The following is a 24268-nucleotide window of genomic DNA, read 5'->3' on the forward strand; positions in this document are numbered from 1 at the left end:
TTATTTATTTCATGACACAAAGCAAAAATACAAAAACATAGTTCTTAGTTAAATAATTACATGAAATCCCCCATTTATTCCTTTGGGAGACGACCTCGACAATAGTTTAGTTACTACATAATTGGATTACACTTAGCCTATAAGTTGAATCTAATGTGAAATAAAACCCTAACACATGTATACTCACAACAACAACAACAACTAAATTCGGATTCCTTGAGGTTTAAGATACGACACCTCCGTACCTACCATCTTACTTATAGTTGGCCTCAAGGATCTAAGTTTCACCATCAACAACAATTCATCCCATATACATTGAACCTCTTGAGATGTAGTTCTCACCACTCCGACATGTCATTCGAAGTCAAAACATAGGGGTGATACTTGGGAAGATAGCTCACTAGGCGAGACCCCTGGGTTGCTTTAGTGAGGTAGAGTTCTAGCATGGAACCAACCCTCCTAAGTATACCATTTTCATTTCAACAAAAACCTTCCCAAAGGCCATAGCTAACCCTTCCAAGTTCCAACATATATGGATGATTACAAGACAAGATTATTATCAATCTTATCAATGTCACCACATTCACCTCATCAATTGATGCTCATGTCATAATTAAGAAATCAACCAACACAACTGATGCAATCCTACCCCGCAAGGGCATTGGGTAGAAGACTCCAAGTAGATTGGGCTAGAGATCCAAGGGAAGGCCCTAGGGTTCTCATGAGCCTTAGGGTAGATTTCGAGCCCATGGACTAAGTATGAGCCTGCTTATCTTTGTAAATATTAGAATAGGTTTTTCCTTCGTCTGGGCCTTGTATTTTGGCCATTCTAGAAGTATAGGGTTTTAGCCTTGTATTTCGGGGCATTTTGAGTAGTCTTTGTAATAAGGACTTTTTTTTTGTATTTTCATGTTTTTTTGTCATGGAGATGAGCTTAGCTATTATAGGGGGTGTGTAGCTAAGCTCTAGCTTCTCATCTCAAGGAGGTGAGCTTAGCTATTAGAGAGATATGTGTAGCTAAGCTCTAGCTTCTTTAGGAATCTTCTTAAGGAAGCTTCTCAAGGAGGTGAGCTTAGTTATGAGAGGGGTGTGTGTAGCTAAGCTCTAGCTTCTCAAGGAAGTTTTCTCAAAGAAGTTTCTCAAGGAAGTTTTCTCAATAAAGCTTCTCAAGGAATCTACCTAGTCTATAAATAGAAGCATGTGAAACACTTGTTGTAACTTTGATGAATGAAAGTCTTATGAGATACACTTCAAAGTTCCATTTCTCTCCCTCTTTTATTCCTTCAATTTCGTGCTCCCCCCTTCTCTCTTTCTTTTCCTCCATTAAAGCATCCTCTTCAAGCTTCTTATCCAAGGCAATTCTTGGTGGTGAAGCTCCTTCTTCCTTGGCTTATTCCCTAGTGGATGGTGCCTCCCCTATCCTATTCTCCTTTGCCTTCCACTGCATCTCCATGGTGAAAAATCATCATTGAAGGACCTCATTGAAGCTCAAAGATCCATCCTCCATAGAAGCTCCACAAGCAAGCTTCCATCAACAACTCAAGACATCATCATTCAATATAATTATCTCATCATCAATATAATTCATTTCATCAACAATAAGAGCATAGATCAATCAAATCATATAATTATGCACCACTATACCATTATAACAACTTTCTACTTCATGTTTAAGATTATCAAAACATCTCATAAGTTTTGAATTACTATCTTCTCCCTTTTCTATTGTGCGTCTATGACCTTCGTAAATTATAAACATGATAAATAAATACATGCTAACTCAATTAAGTTGATTCTTGTCTCATTTGAAATCTAAGAATTATTTATAACTTTTATGTTTACCCAAAAATCTAGTTTGGAAGCGTACTATGCCTAAAATCACAATCTATATGAAACTTTTACTTATTATCGACAACTTGACTTTATTCACTAATTTAATCATTTCTAGAGTTATACACAATGTTTGAAATTAAATTCAAATCCATTAGTTAGATACCATCTAGGGCTACAACTTTCATGAAGATCATCTTCCCTAATTCCCTCTTGAAGATTGACTTTTGGTCGATTTAGTCGACTATGTCTTACTACAATTGACTAAATCTAGTAGAAATGTTCTAAGGGTTGTTATTGATATAAATAGTCGATTATCACACCAAATAATCGACTATTTGTGAACCTAAAATGAAATACAACCCTTGGAACTTAAAATAGTCGATTACCAGACCACATAATCGACTATTTGTGTGAGCTAAACCAAAATTCAACCTCTAGGCTTGTTTTAATCAATTATAGAAAATTTATAATCGACTAAAATGATTCAATGGAGCAAAGAATACAAATTTCACACCAAAAACCACAACTTTCTCAAATCTAATACCATCCCATATTATGAGAACATCACCACAAAGAATTCAAGCATGCATAAGACATTCTCAACCATCAAATTCCATTTATATGCATATATATCATTAAATTAACACCCAATTCTCAAAATCATATATATCAACATCAAACCATCAACATAATACATAATAACCATTCTAATACATCATAAGGCAGCAAAAAACAAGAACAAAGTAAGCTCCCCTTACCTCTACAAACCAAGGAATAATATTTGAGAGGAAGAAAAGGAAAAGGAAAAAAGAAAGGGCTTTGGGTCTAAGATGAGAGCTTTCCCACTACCACTCAGCCACCACACAACCCAAAACCCATCAACCAATATAAACAACATTAAAACCACATAATTGAGTACTATAATGAACCCCTTTGAGTGCTTTATGAAGGAAAACAAAAATGGAGTCTAAGGGAGGAAAAATAAGTGCTTACCCTTCCATGGCTCAACCAAACAACATCAAAGGAAGAGGAAAATGATCTCCTTTGATTACCAACACCATACCTCAAGCTTATAGGATTTGAGTCTCTCTTGGAGAAGAAAAAGAAAAGAGAGAGTCCCTTTGCAAATGCAAATATGAATTGTGATGGTTAGGGAAGGGTTTATGACCCATACAATTCTCCTTTTCACACTTAGGCTTTCTATGAGGGTGATGCTAGGTGCACCCAACATTTAATGTGAAAGGTCAAAAATACCCCTGGCCTTAATTTAAAAGATTTTGGTGCACCCATCAACATTTCATGTTATACGTACACAAGCAAGCTAAGCTTCCATTTGCGCCGCTGCTATTCTTCTTCCCTCCGTGTCATTTTCGTTGGCCTTTGATCCTTCTTCTCCTCCGTTGGGTGTCAGCATTGTGGACGTGCATTGAACAGGCTGCTCCACCGTCGAGGTAAGCTTCATCTTCCCTTTAATGGTTATCACTTCTGTTCCTGGTTTTTAATTTCGTACGTATGTAGTTGATCCACATTAGAAGTAGGAAATATGTTTAGACATACGGATCAAGTAGGAATTAGGTTTGTGCATACGGATCAAGTTGATCCATATGACCCTTTTTTAATATAAAAAAATGTAAAATTGGTATTTTTGTTTTGAAAAATGTTTCTTATTAGGGTTTAGGTTACTGTTGATGGTTTAGGGTTACTATTGATGGTTTAGGGTTAGTGTTGAGGGTTTCTATTGTATTATGTTTGAATTGTTTGAACTAGTTGATATTGGCTTTGGATATTTCAGTTTACTAAATTGAAATTCTGATACTGGGGACAGATGTCGTACAGGATGTCACGACATCGCGCTTCAGAACATGCAGCTTGTATATGACCGTATGAACAGATTAAACAAGTAAATAACACAAGAGAATTGTTAACCCAGTTCGGTGCAACCTCACCTACATCTGGGGGCTACCAAGCCAGGGAGGAAATCCACTAAAATAGTGTTAGTTCGAAGATCTAACAGCCACTGTTTACAACCTTCTCACCTAACCACTACCCGTGCAATCTCTACCTAAGAGCCACTCTTAGATATGAGAAACCCCTCTCACTCCCTCTCAAACACTCTCCCGTGTTTACAATTAATTCAAATACACACCAGAGATTGCTCTCTGAACAATAGAGATCAACTCCACACACTATAGAGATCAACTCTACACACTCAGGTCCAACACTTGATGTTAGAGTAACATCAAGGTGGCTCACAAAACACTCAAGTCCCAAAACTCACAAAATAACTCTTCAATCCCGGACTTGGTGGAAAACTCGTGCAGCCTTCATGTTTATATAGCAGTGTGCGTTTCTGGGCTGCAACTACTTGTGCTGGATGAGATCTATCACTTTCCTGAAAATCTGCACTTAAAGATCTAAAAGATACAATTTGATCTTTTAGTTTTTATCTTTAATCTTTAATCCCTGAACGAACTATTCAAGTTTGTAATTCGAACTTTAATTATCTTTTAATTCGTTCCTAAAGATAGATCACCAAATCTGTTGCTAACTGCACATTAATCTGTTAAAGATATAACAGATTTATGTGTCCAGTATTTTCGGGCCGGATGTCAGGACATCGTGTCCGACATCGTGGATCCTGCACACTCTGTTAAAGATATAACAGATTTATGTGTCCAGTATTTTCGGGCAGGATGTCAGGACATTGTATCCGACATCGTGGATCCTGCAGCTTCAATTCTTCATTTGACATTTTATCTTGCCTTGTGCATTGTGCAGCCCAATCTGATTCCTTGACATAACGTTGGACATCATGTGCAGCAACTCCAGCTTTCCTTCATTGTCTAAGTGCTTATGTTTTAACAAAATCTTAGCCAATCTTTTAAACACTCAGTAGAGCTAAGCACTAACATAAATTTTCATACCCTGATGGTTCAGCCAATGTGGCACTTCCTTGTATTATGGGCTTTAGAAAGAATAAAAAATTGTGTGTAGAGGCTGCCATACAAAAACTTTTTTAAGTTCGTATCGCTTAAATAATCCTACATATGACTGACTTATGAGTTACAAGTAATAAACATTTGTCTAATCACTATCTTGAAATGTGAGAATACTTTCAAATCATGCATTATATACCAAATATGTGTGCCATTGGAAAATATCAAAATTCCACACACAAGCACACATATAAGAATGTTAATGGCAAGCTACTGATAAAATAGGAACAACATGCTCCACTTTAGTTTAAGATCTAACCTGAGCTACACAAGGAGCACCCCTATAAATGTCCCAAATCTCCTCAACTTTGATTTGCCCCTTTTCAAGCAAAATATATGCAAAACAAGCAAAACTTAAATCCTAAAAGCAGGTCTTAATTATCATGAACTAATCCAAATAACTCCCAAAAGGGATAGTTCATTTGTTAATAAAAAATTCACAAGAGAACCAGACCTGTGATTGTCTCAACAGCCAAATGGTACTCTTTTAGCATATATGAGCACTTCTCTGTAGCATAACGCATATACTCATCTCGAAGTGCTTCAAGCTTCATTGCAAGCTGTACAAAACTCTTCAACATAAGTTGTGATACAACTATGCTTATAAAACAATTTTGTTAAGGGAAAGAATGTATGTATTGAAGCACAAGCTATAAGATCCCACAAACATACATTGGGCACAAGGCCACTATAGTTTTTGTAATATGCTTTCCCAAAAGAAGTCATGCCTGTTTGCATAATTAAAAACTCTGCACGCTTTGAAGCTTCTAATGTTGCCTTTGTAGAGATCCAACATAAGTTGCCAATCCCAAACATCTCCTCCTCAATTAGTCTTGCTACAAACAAATTCCAATAAGCAAAAAAGTTCAAAATCTCATAAATCAAATTACTATAGATTTCGAATAAGACTTTCCAAAATGACCTCAAAATCAAACAACTTACGAGCACAAGCACACACTATAGAGTTTATGTAATCTAATTTCCTTACAAAAACCTGTCCAGAAATTTTAGCATAACGCATATTTGGCTGGCTGTAGATAGAATGTATATCAGTCTGCAAAAGATAAACACACAGTGATACAATTGAAATAAATTTTCATACCCTGATGGTTTAGTCAGTGTGGCACATCCTTGTCGCATTACAATTCACATTTAAAAACTGAATATTCCTGTCTGCTTATTGGCTTTGTTAAAATTTATTATTATTTAGTATTAGCAATGATTTCTATTTACCAACATGACTATAGATTAATTTCTTGGTTGAAATTTAGATAATTCCTTGTACAGTAGTTCAAAATCTTGCTTGCCTAGGATTGAAGGGTATAAGTTGTTTAATTCTATTTTCTTTGAACAAGCTTATATTGTGATGAATTTGTGTGGTTTAGTAATGGAATGAAGATTTGACCAAAATGTTAGTAGTCGTATGTTATTCATATTTAGACATTTTGGAGATGTTTAGGGTTGAGGGTGGAGGGGTTAAGGTTTAGGGTTTAGGGTTTTGTAGTCATATGTTAATTTGAATAGTAAATATTGAATTTGACAAAAAAAATACATGTGCGTCAACATTTGCAGATCATGGTTAGAACCAGAAGGTTAGGTCGTGCCTTAGGTAGGGTTATAGGCAGAGCCCTGGGGAGAGAGGATCGTCATGATTCAGATGATGTTCCCCAACGGCGAAGGCCTACAGCATTCGCACGTAGGCAACGAGAAGCTGCCCCTATTGCTAAGGATGAGCCTGTGGTAGCTGAAGATGTACATGCACAAGGTGCAGAAACTGGTCATGATCGTGAGGTATTTCCAGGTGGGTCGCGTGACCCATTAGTGCTGACAGAGTATGATGACCATGTTGCAGTCATCGTATGGAATGGAGAGGTATTTAAAATTTAAGTTATTTGTTAAGTATTTGTTATTATTTAAATTTGTCATAATTATCATTATTATGTTTATGAGTTGTCGAATCATTTAATTTTTTCTTTTTTGCAGGAACATCCTGAATTGAAGTTATCCTCCTATGACAAGAAGGTTCATAAATTTGGAAAGCCTACTCCAGAAATAGAAGGGCTAGTTGCTGCCACAGTATTAAGTCCTTTGATCGCATGTTCAGTAGACACTGGCGATCGAGGACTTATATCCGCTTTTGTGGAACAGTGGCATAAGGAAACTAGCAGTTTCTATCTTCCTGTTGGGGAGCTGACCATCACATTGGATGATGTGGCGTCTCTGCTTCATCTGCCAATTATAGGCGCCTTCCATACCTTCGAGCCTCTACACGTCGACGAAGTTGTGTTGATGTTGGTGGAGTTACTTGAAGTCTCTAGAGAGGAAGCTAGAGCTGAGACAACACAATGTCATGGGGCATATGTACGCCTATCTTGGCTACGAGATATTTATCAGAGGAGATGTCAGGCCGGACATTGGACTGCTGTAGCTCGTGCCTATCTTCTGCATCTGTTAGGTTGCACTCTTTTTGCTAACAAGAGTGCAACCCATATTCATGTTGTTTTCTTAGACACTCTCTGTGACTTGAGTTAGACTAGAAGCTATGCATGGGGAGCTGCCGCCCTAGTGCATATGTACGATAATTTGAATGATGCTTGTAAAAGCGGCGACCAATAGCTTGCTGGTTACATCACTCTATTACAGGTAATTAATATGTTTTTAATAAGTTAATTACGACTATGTTTTAAATATGTTTTTAAAATGTTCATTTGACATTTGTATTATTTTGATGTAATCTTTGTAGTGTTGGATATATGAGCACTTTCCCTCAGTTGCGGAGTGTTTGACTGATTCGGACTACGATGACATCTCGCCACATGCATGTCGGTGGATTGCTACTAGGGGTGGAAATGAACCAAGCCAAGCTAAGCCAAGTTTTACTAGGCTTGAGCTCGACTTGAGTTGAATACGTAAGGCTTGAGCTTGATTCATTACCTGTCATAGGCTTTTTTTTAAGGCTCGGCTCGGCTTACATAAAAGTCTGGCTTGGCCCACGAGCCTATTTAAAAGCTTGCTTAAAGACGTCTTTGATTAATTAATTATTTTAAAACCTAGTGAAATATTAACTAAAAAAAGAAACTTGTAAAATTTTATATAAGTAATGTACAAATTCAAAAATAATTGATAAACAAAATCATATTGAATTCAAGTCGTTAAAGCACAAAGTATATCAAAAGAAAATAAAAAGAGCATAATATTAAAAAATGTATGGATTAGAGATGGTTTACACTAATATAGCCAAACAAAATTATTATTAGTTAAATTAACAATTTTTAATCCAATTTTTGAATATATAATTATATTAAATATTTTTTTAAAAAATATATCTACAATAATTTCATCTTAGTCTACTCAAGCCATATCTTATATACTATTGATCGAGGCCGTACCCGAATCAAATAAACATTAAAAATGCAGTATCTAGGAAGTGATCCTAGGTCGTCTCCCAACGAGCAATGATCAACCAAATGTTCATTATAGATAGTAATAAAATAGTAACAAATTGGGGGGTTGTTTGTTTTTGTAAATTAAATAGCAAGTAAATTTGAATTAGAAAACAATAAAATTAAAACATGTTTCCCCTTTATTCACGAGCAAGTCTCTTATTCTAGATTACGAGAATTTATCCTTAATCAGTTCAACCACTTAATCCAACCCTAAATTAAATTACTAAGCGAAAATTAACATAAAGCTGTCATTATGTGATTAAACAATACATACACCAATTAATCATGAACGAAACTGATCATTAAGCATGAATGTAAATTAAGTGCAGAGACAATTAATCAAGCACTAAGCATGCATGGATTAATAGCAACAAATACAAAGTAATTGGTGAAATGGAAAAACTGATATGTATTCAATAGTAATAACAAAACATCAAAGAGAGTTGTGCTTGATCCTCAAGAGAAAACAATGTTGGAGACTTTGCCTTCCATTAATCAGTAGAAATGAAACTGTAGATTGAAGCCGAAACGAAATTGTAGAAAATGAATTTTATTCTACGTGAACAGTGTGCATGAACAGTAATAAAAATTGGAATTCTAAAATCCTAGAATTATTCTCCTCTCCGAAAAAAAACTCCATAAACTAAAACCTTGGTGTTGTTATATAGGTCCTCAGTCTCAAAGCTCACAAATCTATTTTAAGTCCAAGCCCATAAACGAAATAAAATAAAATTTGGACAAGATAAGATAAGATTGGATGAAATAAAATCTAGATTGAATAAAATCTGGATAAAATAAAATCTAGATAGAATAAAATTTGGATAAGATAAGATTTGATAAAATAAAGTTATTATTATTGTTAGTTAAACAAGCCGGCTTATCAAGCTTAACAAGCTTTTTTTTATAGTTTGAGCTTGACCTTTTTATCTAAAAAGGCTTTTTAAAAACCTTGAGCTTGACCTTTATAGTAAACAAGCCAAGCCGAGCCAAGCCTTACATAGGTCGAGCCAAAGGCCCTCGACAAGCAGCTCGGCTCATTTCCACCCCTAATTGCTACGAAGGCTTCTTTGAAGTCCTTACATGTATCAACGTACAGGCAACGTCTAGATGGACTCACGATTCCTGATGTTTACTGGATGCCTTATGGTGAGCATCGAGGAGTTTGGGAGTTTGATTTGATTTCATGATTCTCTGGTCATCTACGATGGGGGCCCATTGTCGTGAGACACCGACCAAAGAGGGTCATGCAACAATTCGGATACGTTCAGAGTATTCCTGCAGAGGCTACAGGTTCAGGTTGTCATTTGAAAAATTGACGACAGGTGGATGCACTACTCAGACTATCTTGCACCAGCAGGGCAGATTTGTGTTGTGCCAGGACAGTGTGCATTCGATTACATGGATTGGTTCTTCCTCATTTCTCATCTGTTCATGACACCGGCACAACCTGCAGATCCGCCGTGACATCCACTTGTGACGCAAGATGACACATATGTGGAGCCACATATCCCTGAGGTCCCAGTGGCACCATCAGCAGCACTGGCACATGCCCCTTCTGATGTGGAGCAGCCTAGACATGCAGTGGTAAGTAATACTATTTGGGTTGTTGTATCAAATGTCATTTAGTTTAGTTATCGTAATACTATTTTGATTGTTTTCTATTTCATAGGAGGCTTGCCAAGCGATCGCTGAAAGGTTGAAGTGTTTGCTCAACCTAAGGATAGTCACGACAGGCACAAAAATACACGAGGTCATGGAAGACTGCATCAGGATCGCTAGGGGTGTCACACCAGATGGCAATGTCTATGTGAGGTTGCGACGAAGGCGACGCACGGATCAACTATAGTTTCTTTACACATTTTATATTTTCATATTTGGATGATCTTTATAATTTTCTTGTATTTGAAAACATTTTGCTTTTAAGTGAACATTTTGTAAATTTTAACTTATTTTGGTTTATAATTTTAATTCTATGTTAATTTGTCTAAATATTAGGGTGAATGTTAAAAACTTATTTTTAAATTATGTAACCGTTAACGACATCACAAGCTATTATATTTTATATAGCTAGTATCTATTTGATTCTAATTACTAATTAGTTCTATGGTCTGATGGCAAGCCCTATCTTCCACATTAGAAACATAGAAACATAGTTAATTTACATAAAATAAGGTTGATCTTGACCTGAAATTAAAATATAAAATTAGATTTGACCTACTTTAAATAAGTAATAATTATTTATAAAATAAGTAAAAATTAATTAAAGAAATAAAGAAAGATAGATAACTTGGTCACCGTGCCACTACATTAAAGAAAGATACAAAGATAGATAACTTAAAATAAGATTGATGGGAACTATGTCAGATACATATTTTTCTTTTAATTTGTGCGTAAAAAAAATAAGTCAAAATTATACTACAAAGATAGAAAACTCTAATGTGAGATTAAAATTCATAACGATCAGGCATTAGAAGCTACATGTTCAGTCTTTATTTATGTCAACATAGTCTCTTTTGAACATCATGAAGCTTCTGTACTACTGTATTCTACTAATATATGGAGTTGGTCACTGCTTTGCCTGAGGATGACAATTCCTGGACCATAACAATGCTAGAAGCGGTAAATGACAACGATGTTTTAAATAAACCTGTTGTACATGCACAAACAATATTAAGTCAAATGAACACAAGTGATTGCATAAATTTAAAAGTAACACTATCTATCTTCAATGTACCTGAACAAAATGATTGTCATAGACGTGACCGATACAAATTATGCGATGCACAAAAGAATCTGTTGGTGGATGACTTCTAAGAGGAAAGAACGTCATGCTTTGTTGTCGGGACAACGATACAAGGATTACATTATACCTTGATGCAATGACATATCTCATCTCGGTTATATCCATCCACTTATCCACAGTCACTTGTATGAAACAAATATACACGACAAAGTTATTTAAAGTTAATCCTTAAAAAGCAAAACATAAATTACATACCTTGGATAACCCATCAACAAGTAGGGACCTCCTTAATTCCTCGAATCTGTCTGTGCCACCGAAGAGCTTGATATAGTCATCCGAGAATTTGGCAAGTTCTTTAAGCAAATGGTTGCGCACCAAGGACCAAGAATCTTCACTCATACCTAATAAAGCGACAATCGACCGATATCCATAGTTACCATCAGCTTTGACATCCACAATGTTGTCAATGAAATCGTGTATAAATGGCTAAAATTGATCCAACATTGGCATGATCCTTCTTGGATTGGGCTGGTTAGAAAATGATGCATTACGCTTCACTGAAGAATTGCTATTTTGCACAGAATGTAAAACATCTACATATTCCTAGTAAGACGGATCACACTTTGTTGATCTTTGGTTTCTGTTCATTGGTTTCTTCGGTGCACCTTTAGTGTTGACCTTTGATGGAGGATCACACGTAGAATTTTGATTAGGGTATGCAATTTCCCAAAGTTTAATCTTTAGAGTAAACTTACCACAAACATCAAGTTCCTCAAATCTTTTAGATATGGTTTTCATCTCTTCCTTTATGGTAACTTCGGGCTCAGATAACCCTTGGTCTGAAAAACTGAGTCTCCTCCAAAACATATGGATTGAATCTAGTGGGATGCTACCAAGAACATATTTAGATAGCTCACATACACAAGGAAGACCCTGCGTAGTTCTCATGACATAACCACAACAAGAAGGATTCTTGTCAGCATAATATACACGCTCAAATTCAACAGCAATCTGATTTAAAGCATACCTTGAAACCATTTCAAGAAGCCTCTTGTATAAGGTAACTTTAAAAACATGTCCAACCACATGTGTACTTGTGTTCAAATGATGCTTTAATTTTAGTGTGCTGTAGCGTGATCATGTTGTTCATGGCATCCCAAACACTACATAAGTCTCCAAGGCTATTTTGTAATACACTTTTTAAAGCTCAATGAGCAGATTCAACCCTACATTTAAAATACACAAAAAACAATAAACATATACAATAATTAAATTCCATCAATTCATCAATCTTAATAGAAATAGTTGAACATTTTCATACCTGTTTGTTGTTGTGTTTCCTAAGTGCATCACCTTATTCGTCCAGGCTGTAACAAATTTTTCCTTGTGAGAGATTATCCATGTTTCGTTAACATAGTCAACAAACATTGGCTAAGGTGAACAAGCAATTTCAAACTTCTTAAGGCATTCATTGAACTATTGTTCCGAAGGACAATCAACCAGACTTCCCTAGGCATCCATGACATACTCCCAAGCATTTTTTTGACCAATTAGTGATTTACATTTTTCCTTGACATTCTTGTCGATGTGAAACCTGCACAACAAGTTTGTACACTCGGGGGATACAATTTTCAATGCATTCATCAATGCTAGGTCTCTGTCAGTCACAATAACTCCAGGGAGGGAATCACGTCTTAGAAATATACCTCGAAACCGTTCTAAAGCCTATACCACATTATTAACATGTTCAGCCTCTGGATATGCAAAACCAGCAGAGAATGTTATCCCCGTTGGTGTCACACCAACAAAGTCAAGTAGTAGGAGTCTATACCTGTTTGTTTTGTAGGTATTGTCTATCAAAAACATCAAGTTACATGCATTGCATAACTTCACTGCATCAGGGTGACACCAAAAGATATCACGCACCATGTCTTTATCCTTTAATCTATGCCAATGAATATATTGATCCCGTTCAAGAAGCTTCATTAGATGTTGCATTTCAGTATCACTTCCTTTAATGGAAGAACGATATGCACTTTTTACATTGTATATTTGTTTGATTATTGTACAACTATTGACATATCAGCATAATGTTTCTTGGTTTCACCATTGACTTGGTCATATTAGCAATAATTGTCTTTTCATCCTTAGTCAATCGCCCAGCGTATGTATGTCTAACTAATGACTTGGCCAATTCATGATTATGAATCCCACACATCAACTTCACCATCCAACCTTGCCCTCCAACCACTGGTTTCCCATGAAGTTTGAAGGGACACCCACATTTCCTACTCTTAGTATCTCTTCTAACAAAATCTTTCTTCCTAGACCTATACTGACCACTCCTTTCACAATCAATTAACACAAATAAAGTTATTCCTCTACTACCAGTGTTTGTGTTAGACCTCATAATGACCGCCACAAATTCGTTTTCATGAGCAACAAATCGAGCCCACTGCAAAACATCATCTCGAGTACCAAACACCTACAACGCAACCCATACAATTTTAGTCTTCTAAGGGACATTGATTTTATGAAATTAATAACAATAATGAACATTATTACCTAAGAAGTATTGAACGCATCCGAACAATCAACATGTTGTTCATTCACATCATATTCTTGTTCATTTTGATCATCCATATCAACTTCTTCAGACATTATACTGTCATACATCTATTGATCTTCGTCCATCTTAACAACAAATCAAAAATTTCAACATGACAGACATACAACACCTAACCGAACTATACATATAATATCATACAAAACTCTACATAATCTTTTACAGCACACCATTTTATAAACACTACAATTGATAATCATATATAATAAAATGCAAAAACCCTATATCATTCTACATAGGAATTATTTCAATTACGCATATAAACAATTAATTTATTTTTAAAAATGAGCATACAAACATATTAATAATTAAAAAATATTAAACTTAAAAAACTGTTTAAAAAATCAAAATCTTTACAACTTACGAATCAAGTTGATCTGTAAAGCTTATACGGATCAACTACATCCGTATGTGTAATATCAACATACGGATCAACTACATCCGTATGTGTAATATCAACATACGGATCAACTTGATCCATATGTTGACATTCCACTCATGGATCAACTCACACACACCCAACAGAGATGCGTACCTCGTATGCCGACAACGACGAACCAATCACCGCAACAATCACCACCGACCCGTAACACTTTCACCTTCACCCAAGCTCACCTCTCTCAACAAAAACCACACGAAAGAGAGAAACGACAGAAAAAAGCATGGAGGCGTAAAAGAGTACAGGAACCAACTTAAAAAGGAAGAAGATACAAGAGGGGCATTTTTGGTATTTTTTTCAAATTGCTGGGTTCACAAGCAATTATGCTGGTGCACCCAACATCACCCTTTCTATGAGCATACCCACCCCTTAACATACATTAACGTCGATATGCTTAGGTCCAAACTTACTAAAACTCACTAAACATACACTTGCTAAATAATTACAATTGCTAATACATGCATTAGGAAAACCACAACATTGCAACTACGATACCTTCACGGTGTTCAAGGTCACGAATCTCACAAAACACTATTTTTCTACCAATCCATTTCCAACCAATACCCCTAATTGCAACCATTATAGATTGTTACTAGTTATGGGTTATGTTATGCATGTGTGTCTGTGTAGATTGAGTGTATATTGATTTGAGTATAGGATTTGTGTTCTTAATCTTGAGAATTTATGTATTTTCTTTTAGATTTTTTTGTTTTCCTTCTTCATTTTTGGTATTGATTTTTAGTGTTGATTCTTATTGTTTCAAATTGTATCATAATTTTTTGTTTGAGATTTTTTTTTGTTTCCTTCTTGATTCTCATATAAAATCTCTTGATTTTTTCCGTGGATTTTTTGTTCTTAATCCTAAAGATTTGTGATTTTTTTCATGACATTTTGTTCTACCTTCAACAAATAAGGTTTCGGTTACAACTTCAATAATGGAAACATAATAAGCAAAGAAGAAGAAGAAAATTAGATTTTTTAGTTCATTTTTTTAAAAGACCACATGCTAATAATGTGTCTTATATTTCAAACGAAGTTAACACAGTTCTAAGAGGAGTTGCTGTTGTAACGAGAAGGAAAAAATTAGGAAATTTTCTATAGGATAAAAAGAAAAAGAAAATGCATGTGCAATTTAAATAAATCTTAGATAATATCATTGCTATTTGTTCTTATTTTTTTATTATAAAACATATTATTAATATTAATAATTATATATAGAGATTAATGTAAATATTATAAGATATAAATGTACAATATTACATATATTATTATATAAATAAACTAGCTTCTCAAGTTTAATAATTATTGCAAATATTAACACAAAATCATCATTCAACAATAAAAAATTATTATAATTTTAAAATGAAAAAGATAATTATTAATAATTTTACCATATTATATAATATTAATATTAACATAAAGTAATTAAATTATTTATACTATGGGTTACTAATTTAACATAAAAATAAAATTATAAAAAAAAGTTATCCAGATATTTCACATAAATTTACAATAATATTTAGTACGCTATAAAAAAATATTTAAAAAATATGTTTACCCCGTGCAACAAAGTATAATTTTTTCTAAAACCAATGAAAGGGTTAATTAATAATTAATAATTAACAATTATATTCTGTTTTAATTTCAATTTTTCTATTGTCTCTACAAATTAGGGTTTGCTCATTTGCTGTGTGTCGGCCTCTACCTATATATTCCACTCACTACCCAGAAACTAGGGTTTACCGTCACACCCCAATCGTAGCCGTCGCACTTTGCGTTTTCTGCGTCATCTCCGATTCCCCGACAATGGCCACCCAAATGAGCAAGAAGAGAAAGGTGACTCACTCATTCCTCAATCAACCTTCACCAATTGCAATTGACCACATCAATAGCTAACATTTCAATTGTTTTTTCGTGTGTTTTTGTGTGCGCAGTTCGTAGCTGATGGAGTGTTCTTCGCTGAACTGAACGAGGTTCTGACAAGGGAGTTAGCCGAGGACGGATACTCCGGCGTGGAAGTTAGGGTTACGCCGATGCGCACCGAAATCATCATCAGAGCCACCAGAACCCAAGCCGTTCTCGGTTCGTGTGCCTCTGTTGTGTTCTAGATTCTTCTATTTTTTCCCCTTTGGTATTGAATATTGATTTCTTTTTTCTTGGTTATTTGTATTTATAGGTGAGAAGGGAAGGAGAATCAGGGAACTTACCTCGGTGGTTCAGAAGAGGTTCAAGTTTCCCGAGAACAGTGTTGAACTTTATGCTGAAAAGGTCAACAATAGGGGTCTTTGCGCTATAGCACAGGCTGAGTCTCTCCGCTACAAGCTCCTTGGTGGCCTAGCTGTGCGCAGGTATATGCATTCTTGTTTTTATTGTTGTTTTTACTAAAATGATATACCTATTCATTTCTTAGTTGTTTACATTGTAGACAAATCTTGATAGCTGTTGGAATTGTGGATGCGGGCTTTTTTTTCTTTTCATTCTTGATTGCTTCCTAATCTATTGCAAGAAATTGTAGACAAATCTGGTGCAGCTGCAATTCCAGTTGGAGATTTCAGAAGCCTTGATGTTGCTGATGGAATTGTGGTTGTGGACCATGTTTTAAAATCTTGATTGCTTCCTAACCTAATTGATGAACATAATTTCTACTAGTAACATTGTTTTTCTTTTGATTTGATAACTTATTATTTGTGAATGTTATTTTGCTTTCTTCTTGTATCTATGTTTTTAATTATTGAAAAATGTGCGGAGATGCATTTATTTTTGTAAGGAAAATTTTACTTTTTCTTAATTGCATCCGTGAGACTAACCATTGATTAGTATCTTGACAATTTATTTAACTGCTAACCCTCTGTATTGATGTCCTTTTTTCCCCCTTTCCATGAATGCAATTCTTGTGTGGGTTTGTAGTGACATTGCAGACTGTTGAACTTTCTGTTTCAGGGCTTGCTATGGTGTCTTGAGGTTTGTTATGGAGAGTGGTGCTAAGGGATGCGAGGTTTGTTCAGGAGAAGTGACTTGCCTTTGAAGTTGTGATATTGTGGTGTTGCTTTGTATGATGGTTTTGGTTGTTTGCTTTGAGCAGGTCATTGTGAGTGGAAAATTGAGAGCCCAGAGAGCCAAATCTATGAAGTTTAAGGATGGTTACATGATTTCTTCTGGGCAACCTGTCAAAGATTACATTGACTCTGCAGTGAGACATGTGCTCCTGAGACAGGTTATTTTGCTTCTATTCTTCATACATTCTTGATACTATTTATCATTTTTGGGTTGTTGATTCATTTTGTTTTACGATGAAGAGATGATGCTAATTGTTATTTTGTTGCTGCCTCATAGGGTGTTCTTGGCATTAAGGTGAAGATCATGCTTGATTGGGATCCTAAGGGGAAACAGGGTCCTAAAACTCCCCTCCCTGATCTTGTCACAATCCATTCTCCAAAGGAGGAAGAAGAATACATCCAGCCTGCTCCAGTTTTGGCTGCTAATGATATTGAGGTCCCTGTTGCTTGAAAAGTTATACACTGGAGAAGTAATTCATAGTAGCTGAGTGCCTAGTTTTTCTTGTGTGCAATGTTTGTTGTCAAAGACATGTTCAAAATTTTGTAGTTTCTTGAATTTTGAAGAAATTGTTATACTCAGTTACAAGTATTCTAAGTTATTTGTTTTATCTTTTTCATACCCTTTGTCTTATGTAGTTTGAAGTCTTTTGTTTGTGATTCACGTCATAGATACAGTTCTGTGTTATTTTCCTTGTTCTAATGCTTTGTTTGTTAAACAATTTTTGAAGTGCTGATGAATTTAAAAAACTACAATTCAAGTATTTGATGTTAAAAAGTTAATATAAATGCCTTTATAATTAGATAACTTTTTTTGTTATTAATTCTGTAGTTGCATTTCCTGTAAGTCTTTTTGCTTTATATCAATACTTGTTGAAGGAATAGGAAGAGTGAGGCCTTCCAAAACCAAGAACAAAAGCAATTTTTTTCCAACAACTCTTGCATTGTACCATTCATATTTATCATTTAGTTTATGAATTAGCCTGGCTCTGAATCTTTGCTTCCTAATGACGAGCATAATTCAAGGAATGACATAGGTTTGGCTTGGCTTGAATTACCACTGTGACTATGGAATAACCAGCAAGATACTGATCATGTGTATATGAGGAAAGTCCTTGTTTGTCTGGTTTCCTTCAGAGCATTATTAAAAAGATGGAATGAAGCATCAGTATTAGTTGTATCTTTGTATTCATCAACTTATGGCACCAAGTGATTAGGATAACTCAAGTTTTTGTATGTCTATTGCCTATGATGCGTATGAATCTTAACATGTTCCAAAGTGTCACTAGAAAACAATGCACCATGCCCTATGTTTTATGTAATCCAATGTTCTGGCAGCAAGATGGTTTGAAAAGGTTTGTTGGACTGGTTCTAGATTTTCAACTGTTAATAATGTTTCACTTGGTGGATGATGAGCGGAATAAGTATGGGTTAGTTGTGATTTAGCAGGATGAGTTTACCTTGTATGACGAACCTTCTTTCTGTATGTCTCTTCATGAAGTAGTGCTTTTATTTAGCTGGTTGAGTATTGTGTAATGTGGATATTTTGTCTTTGACCTTGAAAATTTAAATTAGATGGAACTTGAACTGTCTTTCATGGGCATACTATTAAAAAAATAGGTAGTAATAACTCTAAAATCCCTATTGCCATTGGAATTTTATGTTTCTCTTATTCAATGATTTGTTTTGTTTTTGTATATGGTCTTGTGTTTGCTTTTTGTTTGATTTTGGATTAGTGAAATATGTCAGAACTCGGAAGGGATGCAGAATAAGGGAGCAGCTTGTCTTGGTGCAGATGAGGCTCTCCTGACAATTGTGTTAGAAGGTCAATAATAGGGTTCTTTGTGCTATTGCCTAGTCCTAGTTTATCTGTTTAGTGTTTTGTGGAGCCATGTTGTATGGAGGTGTATGCGGTATGCATTAAATTAGTCATTCAGACATGGAAAATGAACCTTATTGCTAATATGTAGTATGGTAGATTTGAATTGTGCCATGTTTTTAGTCATTAATTGCACGTGCTTGGAGGCTGAAGTGTGATTATAGCTTCTCCATTTGTGATTATAGATTATGTTAAAAGCTGACTTGCGTAGTTGTAACTAGTTTTTTCGATACTGAGGAAACTTTTGCCTGCTTGCTTTCGTTTGTTTACACCCTAGTATTGTTTGAAGACCTGCTTTAACAAATGTCTCGCTGAACTTAAATAGTGAACAGAAACATGATTATGGTCTTTGGAGAAACATTTAGCAATTTTTGTTTGTTTCGTCATGGTGGTTGCCAAATGACAAAGTTGATTAATATCTCAACAAATTTTTAATTGTTAATTTGCGCAATATTCTTCTTAAGTGTACATGTAGTCTCTCTCGATATGTTAATATGGTATGCCATTGCTTAGATGCTATACCACTCACGGTTTAGATGGGTTCCTTTTAACTATTCCCCGGTAGTGAGACTGAGCTCTACCATTGCGCCTTTTGGCAAAGAAAACTGGGCCTTTTGAAAATCCACATTTTGGCGTAGTAAGGTTTCTCGTTTGTCTGCTGTTTTTCGTTCTGTCGAAGAACGATTAAAAAGCTTTAAAACGAAAACGAGAAATAGAATAATGGAGGGTGGGGTATGAGTAAAAATAGCTGGTCATTTAGACTGGTTTTAGGACGGAACTTTAAAATTGATGATCCGACATCGTTAATTTTGGGAGTTGCTAATTCTACTCCTCTTAATTACTAAAACATTCCCTTTTATATACTAATTCTAGGAATTCATATTCATGAGCAACTTTGCACTTCCCTTCTTTCGGCCTCCAGCTTCCCCTACTTGTGATCCATCGAGGAACATATACAGCAAAGGTGCTTCAAAGATCCAACGAGGAACATATACGAACAAATCACATTCTGATACACATTCCAATGATGGTAAGGTCATTCGATGTTGACAGATCTTTTTCAACCTCAAGAAAAGAATGAAAATCTACGTTGTCCGGAAGTATTATATCTTAGTGTTATAGGATCACTAATGTATTTTATTAATTATACATGATTTGACATAACATTTACCGTCAATTTATTAGTAAGATATAATTTTTTAACTACTAAAAAATATTATGCAGTAAAATACAAAAACTACTGGAAGACATTAGAATGAAGTTAAGTACAACTTTGTTATCTTAAAGGGATGGAAAATGGATCTGTTTTATTTAAATTTTTTAAAGTTACATCTAATTAGTTATGTAGATGTAAGTTATTTGTCATATCCTCTTAAGGGTATATTAGAAACAAGATATTTATTTACATACAATGACACAACTGTTGCATGGAAGGTTGTCAAATAAATCATAATAGTCGCATCATCTAATCATAAAGAAATATTAGCATTATATGAGGCAAGTTGTGAGTGTGTTTGGTTAAGATATGTGATTTAGCACATGAGAGAAACTTGTGGTTTATCTTCAAGAAAAATGACATCGATAGTCATGTGTGTAGATAATGTTGCATGTATTGCTCAATTGAAAAAAACTTACATTATAATAGATAAATTATTTTCCGATTATGTTCTTCAAAAGAATAGTAATGTTTTTTTTAAAGATGTCAATTGTTAGAAATGTTAGTTTTTGTTAGGAGATGGGATCAAACCTCCAACCTTTTCTCTCATTTCCTCCTTTAACCATCCAACTCACCTTATAACTCCAAATGAATGGTGACATAAACACTCAACAAGTGAGAATCTAGCATACCTCTTTACAAAGTCGTTGTCAGGAAAACTTGAGTAACTAGTACACAAGATTGGACTTTGTAATTTCAAAGATGATTATTTGCATGAAGAGAAAAAATAAATACATTTTATATTATTTTTTTCTTTGTCATGGTTTGGTCCATTGGATTTTCTTGACAAGTAAATTAATGAGATAATGTATGATAAAGAATAATGTATATTTTTTTTTCTTTTACTATTGTTTTAACGAGATACATTTTCAAAATAATGGACTTCCAAAGAGCCTAATTTTATTGAAAGAACACATGAGAATCCCTCCATTCTTTGTATTCTCGTTCTCTCTTCCCTACGTTTTCTACTCCCAAGCTTATTCTAATAATAAAATACAATTAGTAGACTATGTGATATTTTCTTAAGTTTGACAGAATATCAAGTGTCCTGAAAAAATGGTTAAACATGCTTATCTTCCTCCCCCTAAATCAATGGTTAAAAGAGAGTGGTTAACATGTGGGGTTTTATTTATTTAAGAATAAACCGTTAATTTCAAACTATTTTCTTATTTCTTTAATAGTCTTTCAAGTAATGAAAGTATTTAAGTAATTTTATTTTAAAAAATAAATATTCATTACTTTAGTTTTTAAAGTGATGTATTTCAACTATTTTTTGGATTCTTTTTTCTCTCTCTTCTTGTTGAGATCTCTCTCTCTCTCTCTCTCTCCTTGGTAGGGTTTCTTCCCTGTGAGTTGTTGCACTTATTGTTGTTGCCATGGGTCCAACTGCTCTTAAAGGACTGCATATTGAAGATGATGATGATGAGGTCATCTTGCCCAATGATGTCCCAACTGAAGATGTCCCAAACCTCTCTTTCTGCCTGGTTGGAAAGTTCTTAACAGAGAGAGGATGGCTGGGATATGGCACCCTTTGAAAGGAATTTCGATCAAGGAGGCAAGGGTCTTTTCCTTTTTGAATTCTTCCACACCTTGATTTTCAAAAGGTTACTAAAGTAGGCCCTTGGACCTTTGATAAACACTTGCTCATTCTCAGTGTTATTAGCAAAGGAGAAGTCCCTAATCATATACCTCTATTGGCTATTTTACCATTTTAGTTTATTTTCTAAAACTATTTACCTCAACAGGTGGGTCAACAAACAATTTACTAGAACGGGTGATTCTTGCCATATGGAGGATACACAAGACTCTAGTCAATGGTGCTTCTGTTGGAGGCAACACCTTGATCTGTGCCACCTTTTCAGGTGACCTGTCATAATAAGTGGCACCACCCTATACGTCTCCACCAAGGGGGCGTCACGCTGCACCATTTCTCTAGTGGATTCATTTCCCCAACGTTGTCTCGCGTGTTCCTAAAGCGGTGCAATGACCACATGCTCCTGAGGTTGTGCCAGTGTGGGAAACGGCAGGTCGAAGTTTTCTTTCTAGGAGATGCCAGTGGTTTTTTCACCTAACTACACACCTTCTTTCCTCAATATTCCCAAAATACACTACTTTGTATTTTATTTCCCAAAATACATGACTTTTGAGGTTATTTGAGAAGTCAGGCTTTTTTTTATTTTTTTTATTTAATTTTTTTTTATTTTTAAATTTAAATTATTAAAATAATTTAAATTTGTTTAAGAAATTGATGTTATTAAAACTTTTAATATTATTATTTTACTAAATATAATTTGTTTGTTTATGTCATTAAATTTTTTTCAAAAACGATAATACTTTTTGTTTAACAATTTATTTATAGAAAAACATTACATTACTTTATAAATAAAATACTTAAACAATAACAACTGTCTAAGGGGAAACTGAAGATGAAGAGATTTTTTCTACTTTCTCGTTCATTTTCTTCTTCATCTAGGAATGCGAGTTGAAACCTGAACGACCATTTGCACTTCTCTTTCTCCTTGGATTAGGACCCCACTGGTCTCCTTCATATTCTTGCCATATTAATTCGTGTGACAGTAAACCAAAGGAGTTATCGTAGATGTGCAAAATGTTTTGTAAAGAGAATAGTGGCAGCACATAGTTCATGGGATCAACATTGACAAATTTATAGGCAGCCATGACGTGAGAACATGGTAAGTGTTTAACTTGATATTCACCACAATTACAATTTTGGGATTGTAACGTGTTCCAGGTGGTCTGGGTGCGTTTGAAGTGGGGATTTGGTCTCTATTACAATAAATGTGTGGTTGTGTCTGTCGAATTCGTTAACAATGTGTGTATTTGATTCTTATTGACCATTATTCATTACCTCAGAGACGACTTCAGAATATTGTGAGCCGGAGTTGATCCTTGCTTGGTTTGTCGGCCTTTAATAGCAAAGAGTTTTGCGGTCTTGAAGTACATCTCCTCAACGATGACATCAACAAATGTCTTGTGTTTTTTAACATGGAATTAACCACTTAGACAAATTTATAGTCATATGTCCCCTACTTTTCCCCTCATCGAAGCATTGTACCCAATATTTTTTGGGTAATTGATCAAGCCATTAGTGCACTTGACTTATTTCGCACTGATATCCCCAAGATGTCCCCAATGCATCTTCTCCATGTATGCGTAACCTGTAAATATTCAATCAATCTATTACGTTATGAAATTTGATTCAAAGTAAAGTTTAACCAAGAAATAAAATAGATTCTCACCAGCCAGCATGAGTGGTTTCTTCAAATGTTTGTCGTTTGAGTGACCGCGAAGGAAATTTTGTGTAATATGGCGCAGGCAGAAGAAATGGGATGTGTCATGAACCCATAAGTTAGTTGGGTTGTTGTAGGCACTTATAATTAATCGAGGGGTGTCTATATGAAAGGAGAGAAATGTTAATTTGTGGAGTAACATGCCTTCTCAAATTCTTTAGGAAAAACCCCACGCTGAAGTTGTCTCCCCTTCTACAATGGCGTATGCAATCGAAAAATATGGTTAATTCCATCTTGTGTTGTAGCTATCAATAATGTGCAATATACTTCTTGTAAAGACATGTACCATCTACTTGTACTATGGGTTTGCAATATGCAAACTCATTAATGCATGGACCAAACCAAAAGACACGTTTAAGCATTTTTTTTGCGAGGTACAATTTCTCTCCCCTCAAACACGGATTTTGTTTGACCAGCGACCACAGTCCCGGGAACACGAGATTGCAAAGCTCCCAAAAGTTTTGGTAGCTTGGCATATGATTCTCTCCCGTTTCCATGAATCATGTCCAACGCTCTTTGCTTTGCTAACCATGTGTTTTTGTAGGATGGAGTATAATTCATGAACGTTTTGATCTCTGCAATCAACGTCTTGATGGAGATTGTTGGGTTTGTTTTGACAATTGGTTGGATGATCTATGCTATGACGTGTTTTTTGAGTTGTCGATGGTCTTGTCCGAGCATTGGCGCGAGACAAGTGTGATGACATCTGATACTCTTGATAATCCA

The 24268-nt window shown here is 35.1% G+C and overlaps 2 protein-coding genes and 1 non-coding gene across 3 annotated transcripts; 2 read left to right on the forward strand and 1 right to left on the reverse strand.

Moving 5' to 3' along the window:
- The first annotated feature begins 6404 nt into the window (after window positions 1-6404).
- On the forward strand, window positions 6405-7361 carry LOC102661429 (protein MAIN-LIKE 1-like). The gene is made up of 2 exons (XM_006606777.1): window positions 6405-6701; window positions 6813-7361. The coding sequence occupies exons 1-2, from the start codon at window positions 6405-6407 to the stop codon at window positions 7359-7361; spliced, it is 846 nt and encodes a 281-aa protein (XP_006606840.1).
- Window positions 7362-7640: 279 nt separating this feature from the next.
- MIR10446 (microRNA MIR10446) lies at window positions 7641-7744 on the reverse strand. Its single transcript, NR_161749.1, has one exon. It is a non-coding gene; the product is annotated as a microRNA MIR10446 (primary transcript).
- Window positions 7745-15779: 8035 nt separating this feature from the next.
- LOC100499737 (40S ribosomal protein S3) lies at window positions 15780-17891 on the forward strand. Its single transcript, NM_001248397.2, has 6 exons — window positions 15780-15919; window positions 16018-16165; window positions 16260-16431; window positions 17024-17078; window positions 17166-17297; window positions 17417-17891. Exons 1-6 carry the CDS (start codon window positions 15890-15892, stop codon window positions 17588-17590), a joined length of 711 nt encoding a protein of 236 aa, NP_001235326.2. The 5' UTR covers window positions 15780-15889; the 3' UTR covers window positions 17591-17891.
- The last annotated feature ends 6377 nt before the right edge of the window (window positions 17892-24268 follow it).

The sequence above is a fragment of the Glycine max genome, chromosome 20, assembly GCF_000004515.6.
Source record: "Glycine max cultivar Williams 82 chromosome 20, Glycine_max_v4.0, whole genome shotgun sequence".
NCBI lineage: Eukaryota > Viridiplantae > Streptophyta > Magnoliopsida > Fabales > Fabaceae > Glycine > Glycine max.

Bases quoted from the DNA above. Each gene is read 5' to 3' on its own strand.
- LOC100499737 (NM_001248397.2), top strand. From the start codon at position 15,890: ATGGCCACCCAAATGAGCAAGAAGAGAAAG. The intron at 15,920-16,017 runs GTGACTCACTCA...TTGTGTGCGCAG, and splicing joins AAATGAGCAAGAAGAGAAAG to TTCGTAGCTGATGGAGTGTT. The intron at 16,432-17,023 runs GTATATGCATTC...TTTCTGTTTCAG, and splicing joins GGTGGCCTAGCTGTGCGCAG to GGCTTGCTATGGTGTCTTGA.
- LOC102661429 (XM_006606777.1), top strand. From the start codon at position 6,405: ATGGTTAGAACCAGAAGGTTAGGTCGTGCCTTAGGTAGGGTTATAGGC. The intron at 6,702-6,812 runs GTATTTAAAATT...TCTTTTTTGCAG, and splicing joins TCATCGTATGGAATGGAGAG to GAACATCCTGAATTGAAGTT.